General features: G+C 45.3%; 2 protein-coding genes across 2 annotated transcripts; both read left to right on the forward strand.

Annotated features, from left to right (window-relative positions):
* Positions 1-615: 615 nt before the first annotated feature.
* Positions 616-1,896, forward strand: LOC138820053 (PRAME family member 12-like). Its single transcript, XM_070011696.1, has one exon. The coding sequence runs from the start codon at positions 616-618 to the stop codon at positions 1,894-1,896; it is 1,281 nt and encodes a 426-aa protein (XP_069867797.1).
* A 6,934-nt stretch (positions 1,897-8,830) lies between these two features.
* LOC138820054 (PRAME family member 12-like) lies at positions 8,831-10,294 on the forward strand. The gene has a single exon (XM_070011698.1). The coding sequence runs from the start codon at positions 8,831-8,833 to the stop codon at positions 10,292-10,294; it is 1,464 nt and encodes a 487-aa protein (XP_069867799.1).
* Positions 10,295-14,828: the final 4,534 nt, after the last annotated feature.

A 14,828-nucleotide genomic window follows, 5' to 3' on the forward strand; every position in this document is an offset into this window, starting at 1 on the left:
CTTGACTTAAAGTAACACATAAGCAGCCCCTAGGCCCTGGGTTTAAGTCCCAGTCCAGCACAAGATTTAAAAAAGGAAAAGGCAGCCAGGAAAGAAAGAAGGGAGGGAGGGAGAAAGGAAGGAAGGAAAGTAGAAAGGAAAGCAGGGAGGGAGGGGGGAAGGGAAGAAGGAAGGAAAGGAAAAGAAAATTTCTTAGAGATATGTTGGTGGATGCTATAACATTGGGCTGGCTAATATTCTTGGAATCATTACAGCCTCAGGATAGTGAAATATCTGTGAATGTTTCTCAACGGATTAACATGTAAGTGTGGGAAATGCTTGTTTGACTGTGTTATAAATTTTAAATGGAAGCCTCACCAACCGGGTCACACCTATAATCCTATCAGTCTGCTTAGAACCAATGCTTCAATTAATCCAGCAGACTGGGTGTGATGGGAGTGTCTCAGAAATCCCATCAGAGGCTGCTCTCTGATTGGTAGATATGTAAGGGCGAGTGTGGGTTTTAGTTATAAAGATGCCCAGAGATGAGAGGAGAGCAACAGAATCCTGGGGCCTGCAATCAGTGTCCAGCAGAGAGCCTGCACTGCTGGCTCAAATCTGGTGCACATCCCATCCATGAAGATGAGCCGCAGGACCCCAGCCTCGCTCCAGCATCTGGCCATGCAGAGTCTGCTGAGCAACCAGGCTCTGGCCATCGCTGCCCTGGAGGATCTACCGGTGTTGCTGTTCCCTTCGCTGTTCGAGGAGGTCTATGCCAGGGCCCAAACAGAGATGCTGAAGGCCCTGGTGCAGGCCTGGCCCTTCTTCTGCCTCCCCCTGGGGGACCTGGAAGAGTCTCCAGACCTGGAAACCTTCAACACTGTCCTGGATGGGCTTGATCTGCTACTTGCCAAGAAGGAGCGCCCCAGTCGGTGGAAACTGCAAGTCCTCGACCTGCGGAATGATCACCCCAACATCTGGATACAGGGCTACCCTTCAATGGCCCGAATCTCTTATCCAGATGTCCTGACTAACAGGACAACAGAGAGCAGTAGTTTGTTGATAACTGAAGAGCAGCCCTTGATTATACACAAGAACCTGACCATCAAAGATGGCTCCCAGAATGCTCTCCAAGCCTACCTGCTCCAGTGGGCCAGGGAGAAGCAAGAAAGAGTCCAACTGTGCTCGAGGAAGCTGCAGATTCATTCCAATTCCATCTACATAATCCAGAAGGCTCTCCTTGCAGTGCAGCTGGACTCCATCCAGGAGCTAAAGGTAAATAAATTCTGGCATCGAGAAACCATGAAAAAATTTGCTCCTTACCTGAGCCAGATGAAGAACCTTCGCATCCTCAAATTCTCCAGGATGAGTGCCAACTTCAACACTTCCAGACACAAGAATTTCTCATATTCCTGCAAATACGCTGTACATCTGGGACAGCTGCAGCATCTGCAGGAGCTGTATGTGCACAAAGTCTTCTTCCTTTATGGACAGCTGCCCACCATCCTCAGGAACTTCACCCTTTTGAAGACCTTGTCTCTGAGTTCGTGTCCACTGAACGAGGCTGACTTGTGGTTCCTGTCCCAGTGTCCCTGCTCCAGGCAGCTCAAGCACCTGCGTCTGAGGAGTTTGCCCCTGGACAACTTCAGTCCTGAGCCCCTGAGAGCTCTACTGGAGCAGGCGGCCGGCACCCTGGAGACCCTGGCCCTGGAGGACTGTGCCATCACGGATCCCCAGCTCTTGGGCATGCTGCCTATCCCTGATCCAGTGCTCCCAGCTCCGCGTCTTCAGTTTCTATGGAAACCACATCTCCATGTCTGCCGTGCAGAGCCTTCTGAGCCACACGGCCAGGCTGCCTCATTTGAGACGAGGGCTCTACCCTGCCCCTCTGGAGAGCTATCCCCCTCAAGGCTGTAGGGTTGGGAACTTTGACTCTCAGAGATTTGCCCAGGTTCAGGCTAAGTTGGCACAGGCATTGAGAGACATGGGGACTACTCAGAAGGTCCAGATCTGTACCAATTTCTCTCATCGTCACAAAACATGCCAATTCTATACCCTGGGGCCCGAAGGCAACTGGGTGGTCACCATGGAGCATCTTCCTGGCCTTTCTGCTCTGCCTCTGTAGTCAGGTGCGTCCCTCCTGGGCTCTCTTCTGAGCACTCAGAAATGAAAGTTGGAGTCTGGAATTGGGTCTTAGTGGTAGAGTGCTTGCCTAGTATGCATGAAGCCCTGAGTTCATTTCCTCAGTCCCACTCAGAAAAAGCAAGAAGTGATGCTGTTTTTCAAGTTGCAGAGTACTAGCCTTGAGCAAAAGTAGCTCATGGATAGTGCCCTTGTCCTCAGACCAACTCCCAAGACTGGCAAAATAAAAATAAAAAAGAAATGAAGGCTTTGGTGTAAAAGCACTCTCCAGGGGGGCATAGACCCCAATAAGTCAGTGTGGGTGGAAGAGAGAGACCTGTTTCTGAGCTTTTCTTTTCAATCGTAGCTATGTTACTCCCGGAGATGCTGAGCACTTTTGGTCTACATGGGTACACATCCTCAGGAATCTGGAGTGAATTCAGCCTGGAAGGAACTTGACCATGATCTTGTTTGGCTAAATGATTGTGAGGAAATCCCCCCAGGCCTGGGGCAGTCCCTGACTGTCCACAATTTACTGTATCAATGAATCAATAAAGTCATTTCCAAAAGAATAAAGAATAAGAAGGTTATCATTTTTCAGCACCAAAGTGTACAGGTTTCTGAGAGGAGACTGCCTCGTGGTTCAGGTAGAAAGAGTTCATTTGGGAGAGCCCCTCTTGCAGCTTGCAAGATATGCAGGAAGCCAACTTAGGGAGGGAAGGAGGGTTTGCTGCAAGTGACCTAGTGACATGGGGGCCTCCCTATGTTCCCATTTACGTGGGTTTAAGGTGTTGGGCCAGGGGCTTCTCAGCAGATCCATGTGCTGTTCTTCGGGGAGAACAAACATTTGGGCATCTTCTTATGGTATCCCCTGGAGAAGAGAAAAGAGAAGGGTCCATTCTCCCTGAGCAGACTTAACATTCCAACCTTTTTATAGTTACAAAGGGGCGTTGACTATCTATAGCTACTTCCTTTTGTCAAGCAGAGTGGACGTTAGGGGTAGAAGGCAGGATTTCATCTGGTCCAGGAGAAAGTAACAGTAACCATTCCGAAGTGGTGAATGCATGTATATATCCTTGGTTGAAATCTGAAAGACATCTTATAAGGTAGCAACTGAACAATAAGACAAAACATTATCAGAAGGCACACAAAGACAGATAAAAGGGCAACCATTAATTCACAGTGGAAAGGAAAGATGTTGGATGTCATGGGTACTTGTCTCTCTTGTAAGCCAGATGATCCTGGAGCTGGTGGATCATGTCCCTGAATACATGTGACTGATTAAGGTCTGGCAACCGCACATAGGACAGCACAATAGACTAGTTAAGAATAAAAATTTAGAAGCTAGGGGGATTGGAGTGTTTAAGGGCCTGGTGGGAGTCCTGCATCATTCCTGTAAATGGGCAAAAATGCCTCGATTACAGACATTTGAACTACAGAGTATGGATGGAAAAACACCGTAAATAGAAATAGCAGGCATCATGATCAAGAATGTAAGTTCCTGTCCACTTACAAGATAGGGATGAGTATTAAATAGGCATACTTATGATCTATTTTCTTTTAACCTCCTGACTCGTGAATTTTGAAAGGGCAAGCACAGAGTGACTCTATTTAGGATGTTTTTGCCAAGGGCCTCTGGTAGACCCTCGTCACCAGGACTAGCTCTGTCTTGGTGGGTCTAGGAGGTCTCTTCTCCTCATTGCTAGGATGGCATATCTTCATTGACTGATGGCATGTCTCATGTTGGATGAGGGGTGATTGACAGATCAAATGAGAATCAATGCCAAGAGTCCAAGAGTGGTCATTGTCTAAAAAAGAAATGTTCTCATGAGCTGATTTATTTCATTGTCAAATCTCTGTCCATCAACTTTATAATAATGATTGCAAAAAAAATATGATGACTCAGATTCTAGCTATTCTTGAGGCTGAGATCTGAGGATCAGAGGTAGAAGCCACCTTGGGCTTTAAATCCTGAGATTTTTATCTCCAATGTACCAACATAATTCCAGAAGTGGAGCTGTGGCTAAACTAGAAGAATTAAGCTTGAGCAACAAAGCTCAGGTCCAGTGACTAGGCCCTGAGTTCAGCCCCAATATGAGCACACCCAGACACCCAGACAGACAGACAGACACACACACACACACGCACACACACAGACACACACACACAGACACACACACACACACACACACACACACACACACACACACACACACACACACACACACACACCCCATACTACACACACAATCTGCCTAGGAAAACAGATGTACAAGTGATTGCTGTGTGGGCAAATCATTTCTCCATAACAGCTGTTTCTGTAGGAAGCATAGAGAGCAACCCAGGGCCGGTCCTCTTCCCTGAGTACAGCAGGAGGCTGGAGCTGCCAGCAAACCTGGGGTGCACATTGGAGGAGAGCCTGTGGCAGCTCAAGTTGAAACATTTCCTTGACCAGCTTCCTATTCTAGAAGCCTTTTCTCTCATACCAGGGGAAAGAGAAGCAGTGCATACCTCTGCTGTACCCCTAAATACTTGGACCTCATTTCTGCAGCCCACCCCACTGATCCTACCTCATGCTTCAGCAACATTCTCTCTCCTAGATCTTTCATCGAGGACCTGAGAGACCCACAGCACATTTGTGTGAACATTTGAAATCTTTCCCCAACTTCTGGGGACCAGTGTCAAAACCCCATTTGATTCCCTTGGCCCTGCTCTGCCCCTCCTCTGGACAGAGGCTGCCTTAGTGTGTGGCTTAGATGTTGTAATATTAGCACACAAGGCTCATGCCTATAGTGCTGGCTACTTGGGTGGCTGGGATCTTAGGATCCCATACACTTTTAACTCCAGTGAACCAGCAAAATTTGGAAGTGAATGTGTGGATCAAGTGGTAGAGCACCTATGTGAGCAAAAAAAAATGAGCATGAGTGTGAGACTGAGTTCAAACTCCTCTATTTGCATGATCAATAGGTCTATAGATAGGTAATAGATAGATAGATAGATTGATTGATAGATAGATAGATAGATAGATAGATAGATAGATAGATAGACAGACAGACAGACAGACAGACGACAGACAGACAGACAGACAGACAGATAGACAGATAGATAGATAGATAGATAGATAGATAGATAGATAGATAGATAGATAGATAGATAGATAGATAGATAGATAGATAGATAGATAGATAGATGCAATAATGCATTGTGTAATTTCAGGATTATTCATTGTAGGTCTCCGTTTTTATTCCTGAGTTTCTGTAAGCAGGTTGCTAGACCCCAGGCCCAGTCCTGGAGAGTCTTACATTATTTCTGGCCATTCATCCCCATATGCCAAATAAAGAGAGCTGGTGAAGGGCAGAGAAAAGAGCTGGATTCCAGGGCAGCCAGGGACAGACAGTGCCTGAAGACGTTCAGGGGACTAGATGGAGTGGTGCCCCACGACCAGACCTCCACCCCCCAAAAAAAAGATTATATATAAGTAGCTAGCTTTAGTTTTTTGTTTTTTTTTTTCACAGGCAATTAACCAATTTTGCCAGCACCATTTTCTGAAGAAACCCATTGGTTTTTGAGGGTTAATTTTATATCCTGCTATTTTTCCAAAGTTTCAAGTCAGCTTCAGTAAATTGGGAGTGTAGTTATGGGATTCTTTTTTTTTGGGGGGGGTCTGGTTGTGGGGCCTGAACTCTGGGCCTGGGCACTGTCCCTCAGCTCTTCAGCTCAAGGCTAGCGCTCTACCACTTGAGCCACAGCCCCACTTCCGGCTTTTTTCTTTTTGCTTATGTGGTGCTGAGGAATCGAACCCAGGGCCTCAGGCATGCAAGGCAAGTGCTCTACCACTGAGCCACCTTCCCAGCCTCATGTTATGGGATTCTTTAAAGACAAGATGATGTCATTTGCAAAGAGGAAAGTTTTACTTCATCTTTTCCTGTTTTAATCCCCTTTATGCATGCTGTCTTATTGCTGTAGCTAGGCATTCTAATACTAAACTGAAGAAAAGCGGAGAGAGTGGACATCTTTGTCTCATTCCTGAGTTTAGAGGAAATGGCTTTAGCTTTTCACCATTAAGTATAACGCTGTAGGTTTGTCATATACAGCTTTCATTGTATTGAGGCATGTTCCATGGATTCGTTTTTCCAGAGCCTTCATCATAAAGGGGTGTTGGATCTTGTCAAATGCAGAAGCATCTATTGAGATAATCATGTGGTTCTTATCCTTGCTCTTGTTGGTGTGATAAATTGGCACATATTAAACAAACTTTGCATCCCTAAAATGAATCCTGTTTGATCGTGGTGTATGATTTTTTGATGAGTTGTTGAAGTCAAGTGACCGAAATTTTGTTGAGAAGTTTTGCATCGATGTTCTTCAAAGAAAAGACTCTATAGTGCTCTTTGATGAGTTCCTGCCTGGTTTGGGGATGAGGGTTACAATGGCTTCATCGAAAGAGTTTGGTAGTGAACTTTCACTTTCAATTTCATTGAAGAGTTGGAGGAGTATTGGTGTAAGTTCTGCTTTGAAGGTCTTGCAGTTCATCTGTAAATCCATTCATCCTGGGCTTTTCTTGGGTGGGAGGTCTCTTACTGCTGTTTCTATTTTGATGTTTGATATGGGTCTGTTAAGTTTGTTTAACTCATCTTGGTTTAGTTTCAGCATGTAGATATTTGCTAGAAAATCATCCATTTCTTCCAGATTCTCAAACTTCTTAGCATAAAGATTTGAGAAGTATTCCCTTATAATGTTCTAGATCTTGATTGCTTCTGTAGTGATGTTTCCATTCTCATCTCTGGGTTTGTTTATTTGGGTGTTCTCTCTCTCTCTCTCTCTCTCTCTCTCTCTCTCTCTCTCTCTCTCTCTCTCTCTCTCTCTCTCTCTCTCTCTCTGTAAGATTTGCTAAGGATCTGTCAATTTTGTTAATTTTTTCAAAGAACCAACTCTTTGTTTTATTCTTGCTATGTTTTGTTTGGATTCTAATTCATTTAATTCTGATTTAATTTTAATTATTTCTTTCTGTCTACCGGATTGGGGTTTATCTTGCTGCTCTTTTTCAAGGAGGTTCAGATATCTCATTAAATTGTTGGTTTCAGATCTCTCCAATTTGTTGATGTATGAACTCAGGGCTATAAACGTGCCTCTGAGTACTGCCTTTACTTTGTTCCAGAGGAGCTGGTGATTTATGTATTTCTTTTTGTTGAATATCATGAACATTTGAATTTCCTTTCTAATCTCTTCCATGACCCACTCGTGTCTTGTTGATTCTCCATGTGTTACAGGACTTTCTTTGATGGCTTTTGGTGTTTTATAATTTTATTCCCTTGTGGTCTAAGAGAATGCAGGGCATAACTTCAATGTTTCTGAATTTGGACAGATTTGCTTTGTGGCCTAGATTGTGGTCTATTTTGGAGAATGTTCCATGTGCTACTGAGAAGAAGATAATCTGATGCTGCTGGGTGAAATATTAGGTAAATATCTGTTAATTCTAGTTCATCTATGCAGATGTTTAGATCCAAGGTTTTTCTGTTGAGTTTTTGCTTGGTTGATCTATCCAGGGGGGATAGTGCTGTGTTTAGGTCCCCAACAATTAATGTCTTTGGATCTATGTGAGAGTTGAAGGAAAGTAGTGTTTCTTGGATAAATTGGGGTGCTCTGTTGTTTGGTGAATATGTATTTAGAATTGTAAAATCCTCCTGAAGGGGAGATCCCTTAAATTGTATGTAGTGACCTTCTTTACCTGTTCTTGCTAATTTTAATTTGAAATCTATTTTATCTGATATTAGAATTGCAACTTTGCCTGTTTATGGGGGCCATTTCCTTGGAAGATTTTATCCCAGCCTTTTACTTTCAGGATATGTTTGTTTTTTGTGAGCAAGGTGAAGTCCATGAATATTGATAATTAGGAGTGAGAAGAATTTGGTAATTCCTGCCATGTTATCCACCTTCTTAGGGCCTGCGCCTTGTCATATCTCAAAACATGTATTTGGTTCCCTGGTAAACAGCCATTTCTATTCTAATATCAAGATCCTTATCTCCAATAAACCCCTCAGAAAAAGTCAGATACTGTTGTGGCTCTTTGGTAGAATATTATCACTGACATTATGAAGTTAAGGGACAGTGATCAGATTCATAGGTAACTTTCTAGGACCAGCACCAAAAAAGAAAGGAGGATGGAAGGAAGGGAGGGAGGGTGGGAGGCAGGAAGGAAGGAAGAAAGGAAGAGGAGAAAGGAAGGCAGGGGAGGAAGGAAGAAAGAAAGAAAGAAATGAAAGAAGGAAGGAAGAGAAAAAGTACAGAAACTAAATTTACTGAATTAGTTGTAGATGCTACAAAGTTGGGCTGTGTGCTCTGCTTGGACTCTTTGCAGTCTCAAGGCAGCAGAATGCCTGTGGGAATGTCTGGAAAGATGAAGGTACAAGGGTGGTGATTCTTTTTGCTCCAGTGTGTTTTATATTTCAAAGAAATCCTGGCCTGTGTGGGTCAGGACTTTAATCCTATCACTTTTTGGTTCACTGTTTGAAATAATTTCAAGGGCAACACCCAACCAAGGTGTACTGGGTGTGTCTCAGAAATCCCATCAGAAGCTGCCCTCTCATTGGTAGAAATGCAAAGGTGAGGGTGGGGTTGGGCTATAAAAATGCCCAGGGATCAAAGAACAAAAGCAGAATCCTGGAGTGCCTGGCCCTGCTGGGATTTTGAGAGCCTTTCATACCTGGTCCACATCTGATCCATCAAGATGAGCATGAGAACCCCACCCTCGCTCCAACATCTGGCCATACAGAGTCTGCTGAGCAACCAGTCCCTGTCCATCTCTGCCTTGGAGGATCTGCCGGCGGTGCTGTTCCCTTTGCTCTTCATGGAGATCTATAAACAGGGCTACACGGAGATGCTGAAAGCCATGGTGCAGGCCTGGCCCTTGCCCTGCCTCCCCCTAGGGGACCTGGTAGAGTCACCAGACCTGGAAACCTTCAAGGCTGTCCTGGATGGAATTGATCTGCTACTTGCCAAGAAGGAGCGCCCCAGTCGGTGGAAACTGCAAGTACTTGACCTGCGGAATGATCACCCAAACATCTGGATACAGGGTTACCATTCAATGGCCCAAATCTCTTATCCAGATGTCCTGACTGACAGGCCAACAGAGAGCTGTGGTTCATTGATGATTGAAGAGCAGCCCTTGATGGTCATCAGGGATCTCACCATCAAAGATGGCACCCAGAATGCTCTCCAAGCCCACTTGCTCCAGTGGGCCAGGAAGACGAAAGAACGAGTCCAGCTGTGCTCAAGAAAGCTGCGGATTCTGTCTGGCTCCGTGTCTAAAATCCAGAAGGCTCTGGGTGTGGTGAGGCTGGACTCCATCCAAGAACTGGTGGTGAGTGAATTTTGGCTTCCAGGAACCTTGAGAATATTTACTCTTTACCTGGGCCATATGAAGAACCTTCTCATCCTCAAGTGCTCCAGCATGTGGACTGACATCCCTCGCTCCCACGAAAATTCCCAATATCCCTGGATAATCGGGGGGTATCTGGGGCGTCTAAAGCATCTCCAAGAGCTTCATGTGCACAACATTTTGTTTATTGCAACTATGCCCACCATCCTCAGGAGCCTGCCGCCTCTGAAGATGTTGTCTCTGAGCTCATGTGCACTGCCGGAAACCGACCTGAGGTTTTTGTCCCAGTATGCCTGCACCAGGCAGCTCAAGCACTTGCATTTGAGGACTTTGCCAATGAAACGTGCTGAGCCCCTGAGAGCCTTCCTGGAGCATGTAGCCTGCACCCTGGAGACCCTGGCCTTGGAGGAGTGTTACATCACTGATGCCCAGCTCTCAGCCATCCTGCCCACCCTGAGCCAATGCTCCCAGCTCCGCTTCTTCAGTTTCTATGGAAACTGTATTTCCATGGCCACCCTACAGAACCTCCTGAGCCACATGGCCAGGCTGGGTCATTTGAGAAGGGGGCTCTATCCTGCCCCTCTAGAGTGCTACCACCCTGAAGATTGGTATCTAGAGAACTTCGACCCTGGGAGATTTGCTGAGGTTGGGGTTACCTTGGTGCAGACATTGAGAGATGTGGGAACAAATCAGAAGGTCCAGATCTGTACCAGTTTCTGTCATCGCCATAACACGTGCCAACTGTATAGTCTGACTCTTGATGGTACCTGGGTGGTCACAGAAGAGGACCTTACTGGCCTTTCTGCTCTGCCTGTGTAGTAAGGCGCCACTCTCTCCTACAAGCTTTTTCAACCTCAGAAATGAAAGCCGGGGCAGAAATGCATTCTCCCACGGGGCACACTTTCCAAAGTTCTGTGTGGGTGGAAAAATCATAGCTCTGCAGTTCCAGGATTCTGAGTGTGTTCTGTGCACACACCATCAGGAATCTGAAGTCAATTCAGCCTAGAAAGAACTGGAATATACTCTTGTTTTTCTTAATGGTTGTAAGCAAACTCGTATCATGTGACAATCTCTTACTATCTATAATTTACTGTATCAATCAATCACAAATAAAAAGAATGGAAAAGCATGAGTAGAAAGAGATCTTTTTGCGGCACCATAGAATGAGAATATTGTTTGTGGCTAGATTCCTAGTTACTCAGCAAGTCTGAGATCTGTGGATCACAGTTCAAAGCTACCGTGGGCAGGAAAGTCCTTGAGACTCTCAACTCTAGCAAACCTTCAAATAACCCAGAAATGGAGCTCTGGCTTAAGTAGTAGAGTGCTGACATTGAGCACAAAAATTAGGGACAGCACCTACGTGCCAGAATTGGCACAAACAAACATACCCACCTATGACCAAGGTCAGTCACACATAGACCAATTTCTGGGGAAAAGGTCTGAGGGAAAATTAAACATCAAATTCCAAATGACATCCATGAAATCCAAGAGAAGTTTCTACTTCTCCAACATATTTGGGGGTGAGAATTTTTTGTATCAAATGTGTCTTCAAATGTAAACCACAGTTCCTTTGCTCTTCTATAAGAAATATTCACTTTGTGCCCACACAGGCACACCAAAGAAATCCAAAACAAACAGAACAAAAAGGTACTCCAAGGTCTAGTGTCTCATGCCTCTTACTCTATTCAGGAGTCTGATATCTAAGGATCTCAGTTAGAAGCCAGCCAACTTCTCACAAAAATTCCAGAATTCCTAGAATCCTAGGTATTCAAGAAGTCTATGATCTGGTGGTCTCAGTTCAAACCCAAACTGGGCCAAAAATTGGTGAGTTTTTTAAATTCAGTAATGCATGTTGTGACTCAAGTGGTAGAGCCCTGGCTTGATATAAAGCATTTCAGGTACAGCCCAGGACCCTGAGTTCAAGTCACAGTTCTGTACAAAATAAAAAAGAGAGGAGGGAAGAAAGGATATGAAGAATGCAGCTAGAAAGGAGAGAAGGGAAGGAGGGAGGGAGAAAGGGAAGGAGGGAGGAAGGCAGGAAGGCAGAAAGGAAGGAGGGAGGGAATGAAGGAAGGAAAGAGGGAAAGAAAGAAAGAGGGAGAATAGGAGGGAGGGAGGCAGAGATAGATGCTGTTGGATGCTGTAAGTTAGACTGGCTGCTCTTCTAGGGTCCTTTGTAGGCTCAGGGCAGTGGGACATCTGTAGAAATTGAAGATTTAGGGTACATGGGTGGGAGAACTTTTATATTCAGTTTGTTATACATTTGAAAGGGAAGCCAGGCAGTGTCAATGAGGCTTTGGGGGTACATGTGTCCTGTGCATATACCATCAGAAATCTAGAGTGAATTCAGCCTGGAAAGAACAGGAACACAATCTTGTTTTTCTAAAGAACTGTGTGCAAACACCCAAATCCCAGGGCAATCCCTGACTGTCTCCAATTTATAAATGAGCCAGTCAATTTATTTTGAAATGAAAGGGAAATAAGACCATATTATGAGAGTATTATTCTCACCTAGAATCCTACCTAGCTCCTCAAGTCTGATCTCTGAGGATAATAGTTCAATGCCAGCTTGACAGGAAAGTCCTTGAGGCTCTCAACTCTGGTGAACCTCCATAAAAGCCAGAAGTGGAGCTGTGGCTCAAATAGTAGAGTCCTGGCTTGGCGTGGAAAGCTAATAGACAGCTCCCAGGACCTGAGTTCAAGCACCACAGCTAGATAATATATAATAAAATAAACAGGACAAAACCCATGACCAACATCAAACATACATAGATAAAGTTTTGGAGAAAAAGTTCAGAAAAAAATTCAAAACCAAATGCCAAATACATCCCACGAAAGCAAGAAAACTCTTTCTGCTTCACCAAAATATTTGGAATGACAAATCTCAGTACAAAGCCAGTTCAGATTTGATCAAAGACACCCTTAGAATACAAGTCACACTTCATTTTCTCTTCTATAAGTAATATTCACCTTCTGCACACACACACACACACAAACACACACACACACACACACACACACACACACACACACACACAGGTTCACACTGGGATTCTGTAACTCCTGCTTTCAACTCTACTACTCAACAGGCTGAGACCATAGGATGGCAGTTCACAATCAGGCTGGCAGGAAGTTCTGTGAGACTTTTTTTAATTTTTTTACTGTGAAGTTGATGAATGGAGGGATTATAGTTTCACCATTCATGCAGAAAAGTCTGTGAAACTCTTTATCTCCACTGAAGTACCAAAAACCTAAAAGTGGAGTTGTTGCACATATCTTAAATCACTAGCATTGGGAGAAAGAAAGCTAAGGGACTGACAACTCAATAGCTAGTCGCTGTACAGTGATGACTGAAGGGTGCATCTTGGTGATAAACCTGGACCTGACCATCAAAGATGGTGCCCAAGATGATATCCAAGCCTACCTGCTCCAGTGGGCCATGGAGAGGCAAGAACAAGTTCAGCTGTGCCCAAGGAGGCTGCAGATAGTATGACTCCAACTCTGAAATCCAGAAGGCTCTGCTTGTGGTCAGGCTCACTTCATCCAGGAACTAGTGGTGACTGAATTCTGGCATCCAGGATCCATGAAAAATTTGCTTCTTACCTTGGCCAGATGAAGAATCTTCACTTTCTCAACTTCTTTAAGATTGGTGACAACTTCTACACTTCCAGTCCCATGAATTAGTGATATTAGTACAAATTCAGGCCATGTACTGTGGCAGCTGCAGCATCTCCAGGGGTTTCATGTGTATGATGTCATCTTTGATCGAAATCTGCCAGCCATCCTCAGTAGCCTGAGGCTTGAGTTCATGTCTCTGAGTTCATGTCCACTGGAGGAAGCTGACCTTTCATCTCTGTCTCAGTGTCCCTGCACAAGCCAACTCTAGCACCTGTATCTGAGGGAATTTCCCATGGACTTCTTCAGTCCTGAACCCCTGTGAGCCCTGCTGGAGCAAGTAGCTGGCTCCCTGGAAACCCTGGCTCTGGAGCACTGTTATATCACTGATGACAGGCTCTCTGTCATCCCGCCCACCCTGGGCCAGTGCTTCCTACTCAGTTTCTTCAGTTTCTATGGAAACCCCATCTCCATGGCCACCCTGCAGTACCTCTTGAGCCATACAGCCAGGCTGGGCCTATACTGCCTCTCTGGAGAGGAATATGGATCCTGACAGTTTAGCTCAGGTTCAGGCTGGCTTGGCACAGGCATGGTGAGACAGTGGGACAACCCAGAAGGCCCAGATCTGTACCAATTTCTGTCATTGCCAGAATAAGTGCCAGTTCTATAGCATGGGGCCTGATGTTCCTGGCTGGTCACAGAGGAGGTCTTTCTGCCCTTTCTGCTCTGCCTGTGTAGGAGGGGGCCTCTCTCCTGGACTCTCTTCTCAGAATCAGAAATGAAAGCTATGACACAAGAGCATTCTCTAAGGGACCCAAACCGAAACATTCAGTGTGGTTGGAAGAGACAGGGTGTCTTGTCCCGAACTTTTCAGTTCAATCATAGCTCTGGAGCCCTAGGAGTTTCTGACTACTTTTGGGGTACATGTGTCCTGCTCACATATCATCAGGAATTTGGAGTCAAATCAAGTTGGAAAGAACTGGAATACAATCTTTTTCCCCCCTTTTTTTGTGTGTGTGCATCATGGGTCTTGAACTCTGGGCCTGGGCACGGTCCCTCAGCTCTTCAGCTCAAGGCTAGCGTTCTACCACTTGAGCCGCTGTGCCACTTCTGGTTTTCTGAGTGGTTTACTGGAGATCAGAGTCTCATGGACTTTCCTGCCCTGGTGGCTTTGAACCACAATCCTCAGATCTCAGCCTCCTGAGTAGTAAGAATGACAGGTGTGAGCCACCGGTGCCCAGCTTCAATCTTGTTTGTTTGTGTTTGTTTTTTTTTTGGTTGTTTTGCTGTTTGACAGTCCTGTGTTTTAGGGGAGGTAGTATCTGTTTGATGAAAATGGATGCTCTGGCATTTGGTGTATAGATATTTAGAATTGTTATGTCCTCCTGTAGGAAAGATCTCCTCTCAGTAATTTTAATTTGAGGTCTGTTTTATCTGCCATTGGTTTTGTTGTTCTGGCCCGTTTATGGGGCTCTTTGCTTGATAGATTTTTTTTGGGGGGGGGGTGGGTCGTGGGGCTTGAACTCGGCCTGGGCGCTGTCCTTCAGCTCTTCAGCTCAAGGCGAGTGCTCTACCACTTGAGCTACAGTGCCACTTCCGGTTTTCTGGTGGTTTATTGGAGATAGGAGTCTTATGGTCTCTCCTGCCCGGGCTGGCTTTGAACCGCGATCCTCAGATCTCAGCCTCCTGAGTAGCTAGGATTACAGGCGTGAGCCACCAGCGCCCGGCTGCTTGATAG

The sequence above is a fragment of the Dipodomys merriami genome, unplaced genomic scaffold (assembly GCF_024711535.1).
Source record: "Dipodomys merriami isolate MVZ:Mamm:240054 unplaced genomic scaffold, mDipMer1.0.p SCAF_84, whole genome shotgun sequence".
Taxonomy (NCBI): Eukaryota; Metazoa; Chordata; class Mammalia; order Rodentia; family Heteromyidae; genus Dipodomys; species Dipodomys merriami.

Coding starts and splice junctions, on each gene's coding strand:
- LOC138820053 (XM_070011696.1), top strand. CDS start 616: ATGAAGATGAGCCGCAGGACCCCAGCCTCGCTCCAGCATCTGGCCATG.
- LOC138820054 (XM_070011698.1), top strand. CDS start 8,831: ATGAGAACCCCACCCTCGCTCCAACATCTGGCCATACAGAGTCTGCTG.